Source organism: Microcaecilia unicolor, chromosome 8, assembly GCF_901765095.1.
Source record: "Microcaecilia unicolor chromosome 8, aMicUni1.1, whole genome shotgun sequence".
Classification (NCBI taxonomy): Eukaryota; Metazoa; Chordata; class Amphibia; order Gymnophiona; family Siphonopidae; genus Microcaecilia; species Microcaecilia unicolor.
Window position 1 is genome coordinate 21,284,313 of NC_044038.1, and position 17,184 is coordinate 21,301,496.

Sequence of the window (17,184 nt, forward strand, 5' to 3'; positions counted from 1 at the left end):
ACTGGCTGTATGCTGCTGATTATTAAACAGGGTTTAACAGAAAGCAGAATATCTTTGGCTGGTTTAAAGATCACCAGCTAAGTCTGAATATCGACTTAGCCAGTTATCTTTAAACCAGCCAAAAATAAAATGAATATTCAATGCCGGTCACCGGAAACTGCCTGGCATTGAATATCTGAGTTCAGTGCCAAGCGCTGGTCTTAACTCCTGTGGTCTGAATTTCAGCCCCCTTGCAAGGAGATACAAATTACAAAACATGCAAATGCATGTAAAGCAGCTCATTACTATAACTGCAGGGTGACTTATTTAGCACTGTTTTAGGGCACTGCACCCAGCATGTGTGCCCTTGGCATTAAGGGGCACATAACGTGGGTTAGTACCTTGAAACAGCTTTAACTCTTCCCCCCCGCCCTGTTTAGTTGTACTAGTAGCATTGAATAAAGATTTTAGTATATTATGCAGCTGAATAAATGCCACATCAGGGAGCGCTAGGGAGGTAAAATTCTTAGGTGTAATAAATGACTGCTTCTTGAAGCAACCGGTCCAAGAATGGACAAGAGGAGGAGCTATTTTAGATCTAGTCCTTAGTGGAATGCAGGACATGGTGTAAGAGGTAATGGTGTTGGATCTGCTGGGAAACTGATCATAACATGTTCAAATTTGAGCTGATATCTGGAGTGAAGTCACTAAAGAAATCTGCTGTAGCAGCATTTAATTTTTGAAAGTTTGACAAAATGAAAAAAAAAATGGTTAAAGATGAAAGGGTCGGTTGCAAAGGTTATGACTTTAAATCAGGTGTGAATGTTTAAAAATACCATCGTGGAAGCCCAGACCAGATGTAACAAAGGTGGAAAAGAGCAGATGACAGCCAGCGTGGTTAAAAGGTGAAGTGCAAGAGGCTATTGGATCCAAAACAGCATCCTTCAAAGAATGGAAGAAGGATCCAGATGAAGAAAAGAAGCAACAATAAACAGTGTTGAGCTAGATACAAAGAATTGATAAAGAAGGCTAAAATAATATGAAGAAAAACTTGCAGTGGAGACACTCATAACACCTTTTGAGGTACATCAGAAGCGTAAAGCCTGTGAGGTAATTCGTGGGATTGTTAGATCATGAAGGAGCAAAAGGTGCACTCGAGGAGGACAAGGCCATAGTGGAGAGATTGAATGAATTATTTGCTTTGGTCTTTACAGAAGAAGATGTAAGAGATCTACCTGCACCAGAAATGGTTTTCAAGGGTGACGCTGTAGAGGAACTGAAAGATCTCCGTGAACCTGGAAGACATACTGAGACAAATTGTTAAACAATGATAAATCACCTTGACTGGATGGCATACACCCAAGGGTTCTGAAAGAGTTCAAACATGAAACTGCTGATCTGTTGATCTGTAACCTGATAAAATCATCTGTAGTACCTGAAGATTGGAGGGTGGCCAATGTAATGCTGATTTTAAAAAAAGGGGGGGGGGTTCCTAGGGGTGTTCCAGGAAATTAGACCGGTAAGCCTGACTTCAGTGCTGAGGAATATTAGCTTAAGAATAAAATTATGGAACACGTAGACAGGGTTTAATTAATTTAATACATTTATATCCCACATTTTCCCATTAATTGCAGGCTCAATGTGGCTTACACTAATCTGTAGGCAGGCTACAGTGCATGAAGTACAATTATACAGTTGATAGTAAGTAAATATTTAAAACAACAATATGTAAAAGATAAAAAAGATAATTGAGACAGTTGGCATAGGTTCAGCCAAGGAAGTATTACCTCACCAATTTGCTTCATTTCTTTGAAGGCATAAATAAACATGTATATAAAGGTGAGCTGTAGTGTATCATATTTTCAGAAACCTTTTGACAAAAGTTCCTCATGAGACTCCTGAGAAAATTAAAAAGTCATGGGATAGGAGGCAATGTCCTTCTGTGGATTAGGAATTGGGTATGGGACAGAAACAAGGTAGGGTTAAATAGCCATTCTCAATGGAGGAGGGTGATCTACTGGGACTGGTGCTATTTAATATATTTATAAATGATCTGGAAAACAGAACAAGTGAGGTGATTAAATTTGCAGATGGCGCAAAACTATTTAAAGTTGTCAAAACACATGCAAATTGTGAAACCTTACAGGAAGACCTTAGGAAACTGGAAGACTGGGAATCCAAATGAAATTTAATGCAGACAAATGCAAGGTAATTCACATTGGGAAGAATAATCTGAATCATAATTATCTGATTCTGGGGTTCACCTCCGCATTCAAGAAAAAGATTTTAGGTGTCATTGTAGACAATACACTGAAACCTTTTGCTCAGCTTGCAGCGGCAACCAAAAAAGCAAATGGGATGCTAGGAATTATTAGGAAAGGGATGGAAAATAAGACCAAGACTATTATGCCTCTGTATACTCCATGGCTTGTCACCTTGAGTACTGTGTTCAAGTCTGGTCGGTGGCGTATCTCAAAAATATATTGGAATTAATGAACCATGAACCTCTCACTTTCCACTGCGACTGTCCCTGCTGCCTTTAAACATGCTGTGGTCACACCTCTCCTTAAGAAGCCTTCACTTGACCCTACTTGTCCCTCTAATTACCGACCCATCTCCCTCCTTCCTTTTCTCTCCAAATTACTTGAGCGTGCTGTTCACCGCCGCTGCCTTGATTTTCTCTCCTCACATGCTATTATTGACCCATTACAATCTGGTTTTCGCCCTCTCCACTCAACCGAAACTGCGCTTACTAAAGTCTCCAATGACCTATTACTGGCTAAATCCAGAGGTCAATATTCCATCCTCATTCTTCTTGATCTTTCCGCTGCTTTTGACACTGTCGATCACAGCATACTTCTCGATACCCTGTCCTCACTTGGATTCCAGGGCTCTGTCCTTTCCTGGTTCTCTTCCTACCTCTCCCTCCGCACCTTTAGTGTTCACTCTGGTGGATCCTCTTCTACTTCTATCCCTCTGCCTGTCGGCGTACCCCAGGGTTCTGTTCTTGGTCCCCTCCTCTTTTCTATCTACACTTCTTCCCTTGGTTCATTAATCTCATCCCATGGCTTTTCCTACCACCTCTATGCTGATGACTCCCAAATCTACCTTTCTACCCCTGATATCTCACCTTGCATCCAAACCAAAGTTTCAGCGTGCTTGTCTGACATTGCTGCCTGGATGTCTCAACGCCACCTGAAATTAAATATGACCAAAACCGAGCTTCTCATTTTCCCCCCCCAAACCCACCTCCCCGCTCCCCCCATTTTCTATTTCTGTTGATGGCTCTCTCATTCTCCCTGTCTCCTCAGCTCGAAACCTTGGGGTCATCTTTGACTCTTCTCTCTCCTTCTCTGCTCATATCCAGCAGACCGCCAAGACCTGTCGTTTCTTTCTTTACAACATCCGTAAAATCCGCCCCTTTCTTTCCGAGCACTCTACCAAAACCCTCATCCACACCCTTGTCACCTCTCGTTTAGACTACTGCAATCTGCTTCTTGCTGGCCTCCCACTTAGTCACCTCTCCCCTCTCCAGTCAGTTCAAAACTCTGCTGCCCGTCTCATCTTCCGCCAGGGTCGCTTTACTCATACTACCCCTCTCCTCAAGACCCTTCACTGGCTCCCTATCCGTTTTCGCATCCTGTTCAAACTTCTTCTACTAACCTATAAATGTACTCACTCTGCTGCTCCCCAGTATCTCTCCACACTCGTCCTTCCCTACACCCCTTCCCGTGCACTCCGCTCCATGGATAAATCCTTCTTATCTGTTCCCTTCTCCACTACTGCCAACTCCAGACTTCGCGCCTTCTGTCTCGCTGCACCCTACGCCTGGAATAAACTTCCTGAGCCCCTACGTCTTGCCCCATCCTTGGCCACCTTTAAATCTAGACTGAAAACCCACCTCTTTGACATTGCTTTTGACTCGTAACCACTTGTAACCACTCGCCTCCACCTACCCCCTCCTCTCTTCCTTCCCGTTCACATTAATTGATTTGATTTGCTTACTTTATTTATTTTTTGTCTATTAGATTGTAAGCTCTTTGAGCAGGGACTGTCTTTCTTCTATGTTTGTACAGCGCTGCGTATGCCTTGTAGCGCTATAGAAATGCTAAATAGTAGTAGTAGTAGTAGCATGAACCAGAGCAACCAAAATGATAAATGGACTGGAACTCCTCCCATATGAAGTCCTATAAAATCCTGAATAGTGTAGAACAGGTAGAAGGTGGATCGATTTACTCTTTCAAAAAAAAAAAAAAATGTTCAAAGATCAGGGGACACTCAAATTAAATGTAAATACTTTTAAAACAAATAGGAGGACATTTTTTTCACTCGAATAGTTGTTCTGGAACTCGCTGTCGGAGGATGTGATAACAGGGGTTAGCATGTCTGGGTTTATTGAGATGGACATGGAAAGCCACTGCTACTAATTGGGTTTCTGCCTGGACTTGTGACCTACTGTTGGATCAGTAGGGTAGTTTTTTGCTCTTAATTTAAATAAGCTCCAAACAGTTTGTGCAACTTTGCTCTGTTAAATCACTGAGGAATGATTCTTGAGGGCTGAAATCATGTTTGTTTATATTTTGCAAGCTTAAGGAAAGGATCTTAATTTTGAGAATCCTGCAAACTTTCATGGCTGGAAGTTATTTGGATATATCTTGGCACTACACAGACGTGAAGTAAATACATCCTTACAGAATTGTCAATGAAAACATTCTAAAAGAGTAGCTATTTCTAAACAGGATACTAAAAAAAAACTAAGCTCTGTTCACATATCCCACTTTGTTGCAGAATGGACGCATTGGGAGGTAGAGCGTATGTTATCCAGGACACAGATCTCTTTTCTCCCCCCCCCCCCCCCAAAAAACCTTCTGCAGACTGAGCTGCTTATTGGTGTAACCTAACTTGCAGTATCTTAAGACACTAACCAGCCTTTCTCTAGACTAGTGTCAGAAGAATACACAAGTTTTACTGCCTGTTGGTAAAGCAGGGCAAGAAACACTGTAAGGCCATGGAAGTCTTAGTCTGAGCTGAACTTGCCTTTTTCACAGCTCTTTCTAGAACTTTTCATCTGTTCCAGACTGCTAACCATCATTCATATGTAAGTGGAGCTAGCTATAGTATATAAGAGTGGGAGGGTAACAGTGTAGTGGTATCTTTATTTATTTATAACTCTAAAAATCCCTCCTACCAAAGTATACAAATCTCGGTTCTACGGCTCCAGGAACTGACAAGCAAGGAATAAACAATTCAAATAGTATAGGAATCTCGACAGTCTAAATTCCCTCCAAATATTAATATCTAAATATCAGGAAAATATAAGCATATCATATATAATTCACATATTTTTATTCATATTCAAAATGTATACAATATAAACCTCTTTTATAAATATACATCACAAATCACACACAAAAATTAAATACTAAACCCCCATTCACACTCACACACACATTACCTATCTTTAAAATTCTTTAATCATGGAAAGATCAATAATTAGAACAAGCAAATAGTCTATCAAATCCTCACGTGGAAGTTCATCAGGTTAAAACCAGAAATATTTCAGCAGCGTTCAGCATTCCACATCCAGCTGGCTGCTGTATTTCCACTTCTTATTTTATTTTATCCACGGAGCACAGACTACAGTTCAAACAATTATAATCGATAGTCAATCCGTCATAATTCTTCTCTAATACTCCATCTCGAAGTCCTTATTGTCTTATAAGATTTTCAAATGGGCTTCAATTTACTTTACTTTTCATTTTCTGCTCGACACAAACACTTTGGTACCTTACCTGGGGAAATTATTGTTGAGTCATTTTGTATTCTCTATTTGCTAAGGATCTCGGGTGCCAAACGAGAGAGAGATTTGCATGCACTGCCTCCACTGCATTCAAATCTCTCGTATGAATATTCATTGTGGATATTCTCCAAACCTGACTGGCTGGGGTGCCTCCAATACCAGGTTTAGGAACCATTGGTGTAGACATCTGGGAAGGGTTCCTTTTGCATGGATTGCAGTTTGTGTGTGTGTGTGTATATACACATACAACTGCAATCCATGCATCTGAAATATATATATATATATATATATATATAATAGTTCAGATGCATTGTAACATGGTGGTGGGAAGGAGGGTATAACACATTGGTGCCATGTGTAGGACATGTTAAGCAAATGTAATGGACGTATAGATGCTTGTTACATTTCCCACAACAGTAATAGGTAATCCTTTTGTACCAATATTGTAGCTAAGAATTTGCAAAGAGAGGATTATAGGCACAAATGAATTGGTCTCCTAGGCCACCTTTTAGTAAAGTTCCAGGCAGTGATCAGAGCTTGTCCTCTGCTACCTCTCTCCACATGGCATCTATATTCTCCAAAGTCATGCTTCTGGCCTGCCCACTCTTGTTATTAACTCTTTAATGTTATCAGATGAAAGTGTGCTTCCCAAATTTCACAGTGCTCTAGATGTTCTAAATACAGAGGTTGTTCATTAAAATTCACACATGGTTGATCTTAACAATTAGCTTTCCTAATTGCTTTCAAAAAAAGATCGTGTAAGTACTTAGCGTCAGTAGCAGATGACTTTAGAGACTTGCAAGCATATTTTCAAAGCACTTAGCCTTCCAAAGTTCCATAGGTTTCTATGGAACTTTGGAAGGCTAAGTGCTTTGAAAATATGCCTCTTGTTGTGCCTATCTACCAGCAGGTGGAGATAGCACTAAACTGCACTGCCTTATAGAATGAAATGCTCCTTGGTAAGTCAGTATTCTCTATCTCCAGCAGGTGGATGGGTTGGCTTATCACAAGCTCCAAGTTTCTTCTGTAAGCAGTTCCTGTTCTGGGTCTCAGTCCAGTTGAGTTAAGGGGTTGTGGCTGAGCGGTGCCACCTTTAGGGGGTACACCTGGTCACCTCAGGTCCCTCCCTCAACCTTCTGCCCTCTCTATCCTTTCTCCTTCCTCCAAAAGAGCTGTGTCCATTTATTGGGGGGGGGGGGGGGGGAAGCAGCCTTCAAATGGCTCCAGGAGAGATACTGGTGCCCCCAGTATCAGGGCTGGGAGAGGAGAGGGCAGATATGTGCCTCCAGCGACTTTTAAATTGCAGACATCTCCCGACAGCACCACAGGGTGAGTTAATACTTGATGGGCTCCCACTTCTTTTGGGACAGCCATTTTTCTTCCCATCGGGAAGGATTAGGCTTCCAACTCTAGGTCTACCACAACCGTACCAGCCTCCTGATGCTGGGTTCTCGTTTCAGGACACCTCTCCAGGTTCAGCGAGGAGTTGACCGATGTGTCTGAGACTTACTAAGCAGGGTTGCACACTGCAGTTCTCCCATTCCTCTGCACATTATCTCATGGATTCTCCATGCTGGCTCCGACCCACATACCCGGCTATTCAAGCCTTCTTGCGAATGCTTCTTTGGTTACTTACAATGAAGGCTGTTCCCAGGTGCTACGGGGATGTGGGAAATCATATTTCCTTGTTTGCTCCAGAGAGGGGACATCCAATTGGCACTGCATTTCAGAGTCAATGAAGTGTTAAAAGGTTTCTGTTTTACGCTAGGAGCGTTGCTGTCTGTTTTTGGTTTTTGTCCAGCAGGAGCGTTTCTGACCTCCCTGGATCTCTGGGACACATTCTTTCCTATTTCCCTTTCACCTTCCCGCAGAAGAACTCTGGGATTGCATTCTTTAGGAGGCCATTATCCCATTATGTTTAGGTCATTCAACCTTGCTACATCTCCACAGCCAATTTGTCCAGGTCATGGTGGTAGTAGTAGCCTTTCTTCGATGGGATTTGTTGCAGGCTCTTCTGTACCTACCGATTTGGCTGATTGGCGACTCTAGTCTGCTAGGATTTTCCTGGATGGCTAGTTTCTTCACTCCATAGGTTTACAATTCATTTTCTCCCGGAGTTGGTTGTTTACAACACAAACTTTGGACACTCTGGGAGTGATATTTGATTTAGCTATAAGGAAGACTTTTTTTTTTTTCTGGTGGCTGTTCTGCAGAGGATTGACACTTGAAGCAGGTTTTTCCTTTCTGCTAGGTCCTGGGATCTGGGGGCTATGTTCAAGTCATGGCCTCTACCTTTTGGCTGTTTCTTCCTTGGGCTAAGTTCCTTCTCGGACCGCTTCTATGGTACCTTCTCAGCTTTTGCTCTCCCTCTCTTGGACTCTTCACATCGGACCCCACCACAGCGCTGCAGTCCTCGGACAGTCAATTCAGAAGTTTTCTTTTTCTTGGTTGTCTGCTGTCTCTGGCTCCTGTGCTGCTGGGGCGTTCCTTAGTTGGGACAACAGTTTTTGGATTTCTTCCAGGCTTCACAGTCACCTCTTCCTGAATGGCCAGATGTGGTAGTAGGTCTGGCATTTTTGACGCATGTCTTGTACATCTTGCTTTGAGCGTCAACCATGTAGATGTTTTAGGTTCTATTAGATTGTAAGCTCTTTGAGCAGGGACTGTCTCTCTTTGTTAAATTGTACAGCGCTGCGTAACCCTAGTAGCACTCTAGAAATGTTAAGTAGTAGTAGTTATGCTTCTACCACTTGGCTGCCTTTGCTCTGCGTGCCGGTGGTTGGTTAGCTCCCTATTACGGGTAAGCTGTTTGCTCAGACTTAGCAAGTTGAAGCTGGATCTCAATGACTCCTTCTCTCGCTGCCTTCCTGAGGGTATGTCTGGATGTTCTTTCCGTTGGTTCACGCTAGTCCTCCTTTTCAAGGTACCAGGTGCTATTGTCTGAAGCAGCATAACTTTACTTCCAGATCCAGGTTTCGGTCCCAGTAGTATTTTGGAACTCTGGGTTTCTCCTGCTAGGTTGCCTATGGTGCCTGAGCTCATTCCCATCTTTCTTCCTCGGGTGGTTTTGACTTTTTTTTTTTTTTTCTCAGTTAACCTTTGCTTTTTCCTGCTTGCCAGCCATTATGTGTACTTCTCCCCTTTTTGGGAAGTGACCACGAGTTTGTGGAGCAGACCTTCACTTCACACTTGCTCGGGACCTCTACAGGTACAGCGGCTTCCACACCCATGCTAGCTTGCTGGGTCAAGGAGGTTCCCACATCCAGGTTTCTGCTTGCAGGTACACATCTTCAAGGTGAGTGCCAGCCACCTTTATACCCGAGCTGTTGCAACCTTCTGGATGGTAGCCCATCTGTTTTCCATGCAGATGTATGTAGACTAGTGACAAGGTCATCCTTGCATGACTTCTCCAGGCATTATTTTTAAGATACCTCTGCTTGATCGGATGCATGTTTTGAAGTATCTGTGCTCTCCTCAGGAGCTTCAGGTTCCCACCCTATTTCAGAGCTTATTTGCTATATCCCACAAGTCTCTGGATTCATCTGCTGCTAATGCTAAGGAATAAAAAAATTCTTACCTGATGATTTTCTTCCTTTTAGTTGCAGCAGATGAATCCAGAGGCCCACCCTGATTTTTTTGCTGCGGCTTCTATTGGTTGGTTCTCTCGGTTGGTCTGCGGTGCTACTTTTTTCCAATTTTAGATGGACTGTTGTGATCGGTTCATGGGTTTGCAGTTTTTGGGTTATGTTTCCCTGTGGGGAAGGGGAAATGTTCTAATTCTGTTTTACTTTTTTATGAGAGATACTGACTGACGAGGAGCATTCCATCCTAGAGAGTGCTGAACTGCACTGCCTTTTATCTCTACCTGCTGGTAGATGAACACAACCAACAAGTCTTTGGATTCATCTGCGACTAAAGGAAGAGAAAATTATCAGGTAAGACATAGTTTTGTTTTAATTGCTTAAATTTAAGAACTTTTCTCTTGTTCTCGTTGCAACACCCTGCTTCTGCTTCATTTCGTTTGTCCAGTCAACTTTCAAGTGCTAGAAATGTGGGCAGAGGTTCAGGGCATATGACTTGGAAGAGCAGGAAGGCCCATGTGCATAGGTCAGTTGCATTCTTCTGTACCAGGTACCTTAATGTTACCCTACTAAAGCCAATCAGTCTTGCATCGCTGTACAGAATCCAGTATTGTAGTGAAGACTTTCAAGTGTCTTTGGTGCTGAAGTTTCTTTGCACCAGAACCAGAAGATATTATTCATTTTCTGCATCTGTGTAGTTTGTCCACTATTAAAAACAAAACTGATGCGTTCCATCTTTCCATATGTGAATGGCAGGTACACAAGTCGATGAGATTCATAGTGCAGTGTTAAAGGCTGCAGGACCCCTTTTTTTTCTTTTAATTGTTAAGTGGGCATCTGTTTGTTTGTTTTCAAAAGCTTGTTACTCTAGCAGCGAGGAGGAGGCTTTATTGATGCATGGCATGAAGTCCGATTGCCTTATATGGGGATTAATGCTCCAAACATAGATGCTACAAAAACATTAGAGAGAAATACCTGGGGAAAAAGTGAAAATCAAGATCAGAGGGCCCCAAACTCAAGCTAGCAAAACTGTTATATACTTTTTTTTTTTTTTGTCCACAACTGAATCCAGGGAGTTACTTTTTTATGGAATATGGCAGCAGAAAGGTAACCAAGCTGATGTGGGCTCCTAGAGTCTGTGGACACAAAGACAATGGTAATATGACAAGGCCACAAACTTTGCAGACTTCAAGAGAGCCCATCCCACTTGGCAGATTCCAAAGGGGTCTTCCCTCCATACTGCTCTGCAAACTGCAAGGGGGAATGTATTGGTTGCTGTTCTCTTTAAAGTTTGGGGCTTCTTGCTCTAGATTAGACTTTTAGATTTGAGATTTGATTTAACTTTGTTTTGTTCATTAAAATGCAGCATCTGAAATACCAGAAAACCACCAATGCACACTTCATTAGAGCTTCATCTCCAGCTTTATGTATTAGCTTTTTCATAATCACATCAAGAGATATGTGCTCATAATCAGCAGTTTTTGTTCAGCATCCATAATTCAAAATGTCAGCTCCCAATATAACTTTAGCTAAAGCTTTTCTGTGCCAGCTGAGATTTCTTCATGGTTGTTTTGCAGTATCTTCCTCTTGTAAACTGTGAATCTTGTCACTTTTTTTTTTTTTTTTTTTAAAGAAAATAGTCAAATGGGAGAAATAGGTAGGTGTGAAATCTGCTGAACCTTGGCTGATGTGCATTAGTTTACATGGCCAGTTGTCTACATGCTGCCAGGAAGGATTACCCGTCTTTAATGGAGCACAAGCTCTAGATTGTGAAGCTTTATTCAGCCTTACTAGTCGGTGCTATTTATTTATAACATTATATCCCACATTTTCCTACCTATTTCTTTGATATAGGTAAATTATGTGTCTTAATAATGTGATGTTTCATATACGGTTTGGTTTTACTTGACGCAAAGCTTCTTTCTGTTCTTGAATTGTTGGAAGAGTGAAATATTCTGTTGTCTTTTTTTTTTTTCTGGCTGTAGTACATTTTGTGAGTAAGTTCTTTATATATAAAGATATGAGACTTTTTTTTTTTTTTTTTTTTTTTGTAATCTCTGGCTTTCTTGAGGCTGAATTTGAGATGCAAAGATTTAATACTGCATTAAGGATTGCAACCATCTGTGCATACTTTATCAGAAAATGTATCTGACCCTTTTACTAAGGCACGTAGGTGCCTGCACATGTCAAATTGGTGCTACCGCGTGCCCCAGGCGGTAATTTCCATTTTTGGTGTTCGCCCAAAACACGTGGTAGAAAATATTTTCTACCGCGTGGCACTTACCTGGTGGTAATCGGCAGTTGATGCGCGTTGGAACACTTAACCGCACAGTTAGCGCATGAGACCTGAAAGCTTACTGCACAGTTAGCGCGTGAGACCTTACCGCTGAGTCAGTGGGTGGCGGTAAGCTCTTAGGCTGAAATCGGATGCGCGCTGGTTGTAATTTTGCCGCATGTCCATTTTCCAGCACACAAAAATGCCTTTTTTTCCAGGCGTGCTGAGGAAATGGACCAGCATGCGTTCAAAACCAGCGCAGGCCACTCTTTGACATGCCTTAGTAAAAGGGCCCCACAATATAGAAGAATGATTCACCCAACAAGTTATATGAATTTACCTATTGGTTTCTTGAATGAATGCCTGAGCTGAGGATGTCAAGGTCTTGTTTATATATGCATGGGTTAAAAACTAGCTTCTTTAAAATACTGACCCAAAGAAGGGTTATACAATAGTTTAAAAAAAGTTTTCTTTTTTTTTTTTGTCCCCCCCCCCCCCCCCCCCCCCCCCCCCTAGGTAAATTTGAACCACCATTATTTCACCCAAATGTATATCCTTCTGGCACAGTATGTCTGTCAATCTTAGAAGAAGACAAGGATTGGAGGCCAGCAATCACAATTAAACAGGTGAAGTCACTGCCATGCCTGATTTGACCCTTTGTGGCATTAACAGCTTGTTAGCTGGTTTTTATCTGTATTCTGATTTGAGCAAAACTTGTAAAGCTGTAAATTCCTGCAATTTTCTTCTTTAGATCTTGTTAGGAATTCAAGAACTTCTAAATGAACCAAATATTCAAGATCCCGCTCAAGCAGAGGCTTACACAATTTACTGGTTAGTATATAAAACACAAAAAAGTGTTGCCACTGGGTTGAATTTGGGCTAAACTGGGATGCATGTTTTAACTTTTTCAGTGTACAACTCCTGAAGGGTTTGATTCAGAGATTTGTCTCCCATTCTCTTACCGCTCCCTGATTACAAAGCCACGTGACATTGTCGATTCAGCCCATTCAAAGTGAATAGGCTGTGTGTGCAGTACCGCACAGCCAGCCACTAGCGGGGTTTTGTAAACAGGGACCTAAGTTTTGTTACTTTCATCAGTCTAGATGCTTGAAATTTTCAAAATTAAGTGTGCAAATTAAGCTACACACCATTTCTAAAGCTGTCCCCTTCTGTTCTTCAAATGGGCTGGACTCCATCAGTAGGACTTGAATCCGTGTAGTGGTCTGTATATCAATGCGGTTATCGCTCATCACAGATAAGTAGCCCCTTTTTATAAATTAAGCGCCTTGATCCTTAATCTCCAATGACTTGTAGAGCATGTCCAGTAATTCCTTGTGGATCCAGTAGCCAGTGAATTTGCTTAAGAAATGCATATGGTGGTGGAGATAAATACAAATATTTTGCATGCGTATTTTACTATGGATGTCTTGAAAGCCTGCCCCTAACCTATTCCAGCTTAGGTACTTGGGTATGTTCTGTGCTGCTGGATCACGGTACCTTATAGCCTTCATCAAACTAATGCACTCTGGGATTGTTAGACTAGATTTCTCTTGGCTCAATTAAAGGAGACTGGATCAGCGGGAACTGAGATTAGGCTTGAAAATAGCACTTTATCTGCAGTCATCTTGCTGTATTTGAGACTGTACTGTCTAGCCTGTAAGCTACTAAAGCTGTACAACCTCTTCCACTCTGAGGAGGTTGGTGCTTGGCCCATGTCTTCTTGAGCTCGGATACTGCTGTTTTCTTCCACCTCCGCTGGGAGGACGTCCCATGTATCGCCACACTTTTTTTTTAGTAAAGGGAGTAGTTTAAGGACATATTTCTAAGTCTACCCCTTTTCACCCTCCATCTTATATTTATGATCCCTCCGCTTAAGTACAATTAGACACCTACCTGAAAGGGATCTAAAATGGTTTAAAGCTATGGGGCCAGATTAGATACACCCAAGGATATTGAAGGAACTTGGAGGTTCTGGTGGATCCTCTTAAAGACTTGTGATTTATTCCCCAGCTGCAAAGGAATGAAATACAAACTAATGCATGCGTCAAATTTTAGCTACCTGAGCACACAGTTATGGAACGCGGCTTAAAATCGATCTACGAAAGAACGAACTTCCGCATACTACTGAAGACCCATCTCTTTAATAAAGCATACCACAAAGATCAACCAGTGTGAATATGCACAACTCGCCCATCTGTTTAGAACTTGTATATTATAACTTTGTTTTAATTATCATCATGCTGACCAAGACTTTGCAATACTAAATGTCTATTTACTAATATTCTTCCACTACTCATGATATATTGTAAGCCACTTTGAGCCTGCAAAGAGGTGGGATAAGGTGGGATACAAATGCAATAAATAAATATAGTGTGCTATATGAATAGTTCTTTTTATCATCCACTCTATCCCCTTACTAACAATCATCTGAAGCGGCCAGTAGACTTTTTTTTTTTTTTTTTTTTAAACCTCCTTCAAATACGCTAGTCTACCCTTTTGTAAAACTTTAATTATCTTGGTCAGAACTTTAAATTTCACCCTAAGTTCAACAGGAGGTCAAAGTAATTCTCACATTAGAGGAGTCTTATGTACTGTTGTTATCCTAGTACTCCTGTTTTTTTTCCTAATTGTAGATGCACTGTTTTTGTTCATCTACCTGTAACTCACAAGTAGCCCCTGCACTCCAGAACACACTCCCAGAAAGGCTTTGTCTAATGCAAGACTATCTCTACTTCAGGAAGCTGGTGAAAGTTTCTGAACTCCAAGCCTTTAACGGAAGAAGCAACTAGCTAGTCAGACTCACGAGGATTAACACTGGCTGCACATACTATAGCTGGATTTGTTTATCCACTTTCAATGTAGCTGAGGTCATTCATGTGCTTTTCTGATTTCTATTGCGGTCTTCCTAAAGTTTGTCACTTGTATTTTCTGTCTAACTTGTATTGCTCTTATCTGTCTATGTTCACTTCCATTTACACAGTTACGTTGTCTGTTTTATTGTTTACTACTTGAATTTTCTTTTAACTGCTTTTAATTGTCTGTCGCCTGTGTCTTGGGCTTATTCTTTTTTTTTTTTTTTTTTTTTTTTTTTTATAATAAGTTTATTAAATCATAACAATACACCACAGAAAATGCAACAGAACAAAACACACAATGTGGTACAGAGTGCTGAGTTCTAACCCTAAAATTAGTCCTTATTGGATAGAAAAAGGTCTAAAGACTTCCATTTGCGGATAGCTGATTTGTGTCCAGACAGGGAGAGTACTGCAGATTGCTCATATATTTTTTATAAAGCAGAATCCAATTCCACCACACCACCACATTCACATGGGAATTATCCTTCCAGTGCGAAATGACCAGTTTCAGCGCAACTGAAACCAAAAAGTCATACAATAACTTATCATTGTCCGTGTAGAGAAATGATATACAAACAGATTTCCATATCACATATTTAGGTAAAAAAAGATTGAATGAATTTTTTCAAAAAGGTGGTTAAATAAATCCTAATAAATCAATATCCTTTAATTGCCTGTATAACCATAGTCAAATTCTGCTTTGATAAAAGTGGGAGCAAATAGCTGACGAGCTGCAGTTATAGAAAAGCTGTCTTACTGCTGCTGTCTGAGCATGAATTGTTAATTCCATTTCCAAAATCATCCTTAATTTTACTACTGGTTTAGGTTGTAAATTTTGACCATCCAAAGATTATCAACAGCAGTCTAAAAGGTGACTTAGAGGAGCATTTTGAAAAGGGGCGTCCAAGTTGCGATTTGGACGTCCATGCAAAATGGCGAAATCCAGGTGTGGGGAAACCTGTATTTTCGAAACAAGATGGACATCCATCTTTCTTTCGAAAATACCGTCAGGGACGTCCAAATCCTTAAATTTGGACGTCCCCAGACATGGATGTTTCTGACTTTCTGCGATTTTTTTTTTTTTTTTTTTTTTCAAAACCAAAGACGTCCATGTCAAAACCAGCTAAATGCAAGCCATTTGGTCATAGAGGAAGCCAGCATTTGTAGTGCGGTGGTCCCCCTGACATGCCAGGACAGCAACCGGGCACCCTAGGGGGCACAGCAGTGGACTTCACAAATTGCTTCCAGGAGCATAGCTCCCTTATGTTGTGTGCTGAGCCCCCCCCATACTCCCCCCCCCCCCCCCAAAAAAAAAAAAAAAAAAACCACTACCCACAACTGTACACCACTACCATAGCCCATACGGGTGAAGGGGGGGCACCTATATATGGGTACAGTGGGTTTGTGATGGGTTTTGGAGAGCTCGCTGTTCCCTCCACAGACGTAACAGGTAAGGGGGGGGGGGTATGGGCCTTGGTCTACCTGTCTGAAGTGCAATGCAGTACCCACTAAAACTGCTCCAGGGATGGACCTAACTATGACATCTGAGGCTGGCATAGAGGCTGGCACAACATATTTTGAAAGATGTCTTTTGAGGGTGGGAGGGGGTTAGTGACCACTGGGGGTATAACAGGAGGTCATCCCCAATTCTCTGTGGTGGTCATTTCAGGCACCTTTTTGTGCCTTTAGTCGTAATAAAAACAGGTCCGGGTGAAAACGTCCAAGTGTTCGTCAGGGTCGTCCTTGTTTTTTTCGATTATAGGTCAAAGACGTCCAAGTGTTAGGCACACCCAAGTCCCGCCTTTGCTGCGCCTCCGACACGCCCCCTCAAACTTTGGCCATCCTTGCGACGGAGTGCAGTTGGGGACATCCTAAATCGGGTTTCGATTATATCGATTTGGACGTCCCTGGGAGAAGGACGTCCATCTTCCAATTTGTCGAAAAATGGACGTCCTCTTTCGAAAGTGAGCCCATTAGTCACACAAAACAGCTCTAATTCCTTCCAGCCTGGTTATTACAGAATAAGTTTGGAGTCGGTTGTGCTCATTCTACAGCTAGGGTTTACATTTCATCTCCATGTATATACAGCACTTAATCCTGTCTTATTTTAATAGAATGTAGTTTCACTGTTGAAAATTACACCACAATATAACTATCCTCTGCTCATAAAGATGAAGTAGATTACAGTAATATGCATATCATTGAAATAAGTAACATAACATAACATAGTAGGTGACGGCAGCAAAAGACCTGTACGGTCCATCCAGTCTGCCCAACAAGATAAACTCATATTTTGGTGTCCTTATTTTAAACAAAAATGTGATACTTTCTTCCTTGAAGAAAAACTAGAAAATACACACTGGGTACATTCAGTTGGATAATACCACCGAGATGATTAAAACAATGCTAAATATTTGGTAGTGGAACCCTGCCAGAAACTAGGATGAATACACAAGTCACACTTTATGCAGGCTTTTTTTTATTGTTGCATAAATACCTGTTTACTTTTGTCAATTAAAAGTGAATGCAGTATTAGCACCCTTCAATAATTAGAGCTAAAAATGCTACGTAGTACTATGCTTAATGGAGAGGGTTAAGAAATAAAAAGGAAACCCAGGTAACTAGTCATGTGACTAGGCTAGTAAGAATGGGAGGCTGTTCGTGAAGCAGAAACATGAGAAGCCCGCTTAATGC

General features: G+C 41.5%; 1 protein-coding gene across 5 annotated transcripts in view; it reads left to right on the forward strand.

Annotated features, from left to right (window-relative positions):
• UBE2I (ubiquitin conjugating enzyme E2 I) overlaps nucleotides 1–17,184 on the forward strand; it is a 52,138-nt gene that overhangs the window by 33,233 nt on the left and 1,721 nt on the right. For all 5 annotated transcript variants that reach the window (XM_030211001.1, XM_030210998.1, XM_030211000.1 and 2 more), the window contains 2 exons: nucleotides 12,152–12,261; nucleotides 12,387–12,466. In XM_030211001.1, the coding sequence (XP_030066861.1) occupies nucleotides 12,152–12,261; nucleotides 12,387–12,466 (190 nt within the window). The remainder of the gene's footprint in view (nucleotides 1–12,151; nucleotides 12,262–12,386; nucleotides 12,467–17,184) is intronic.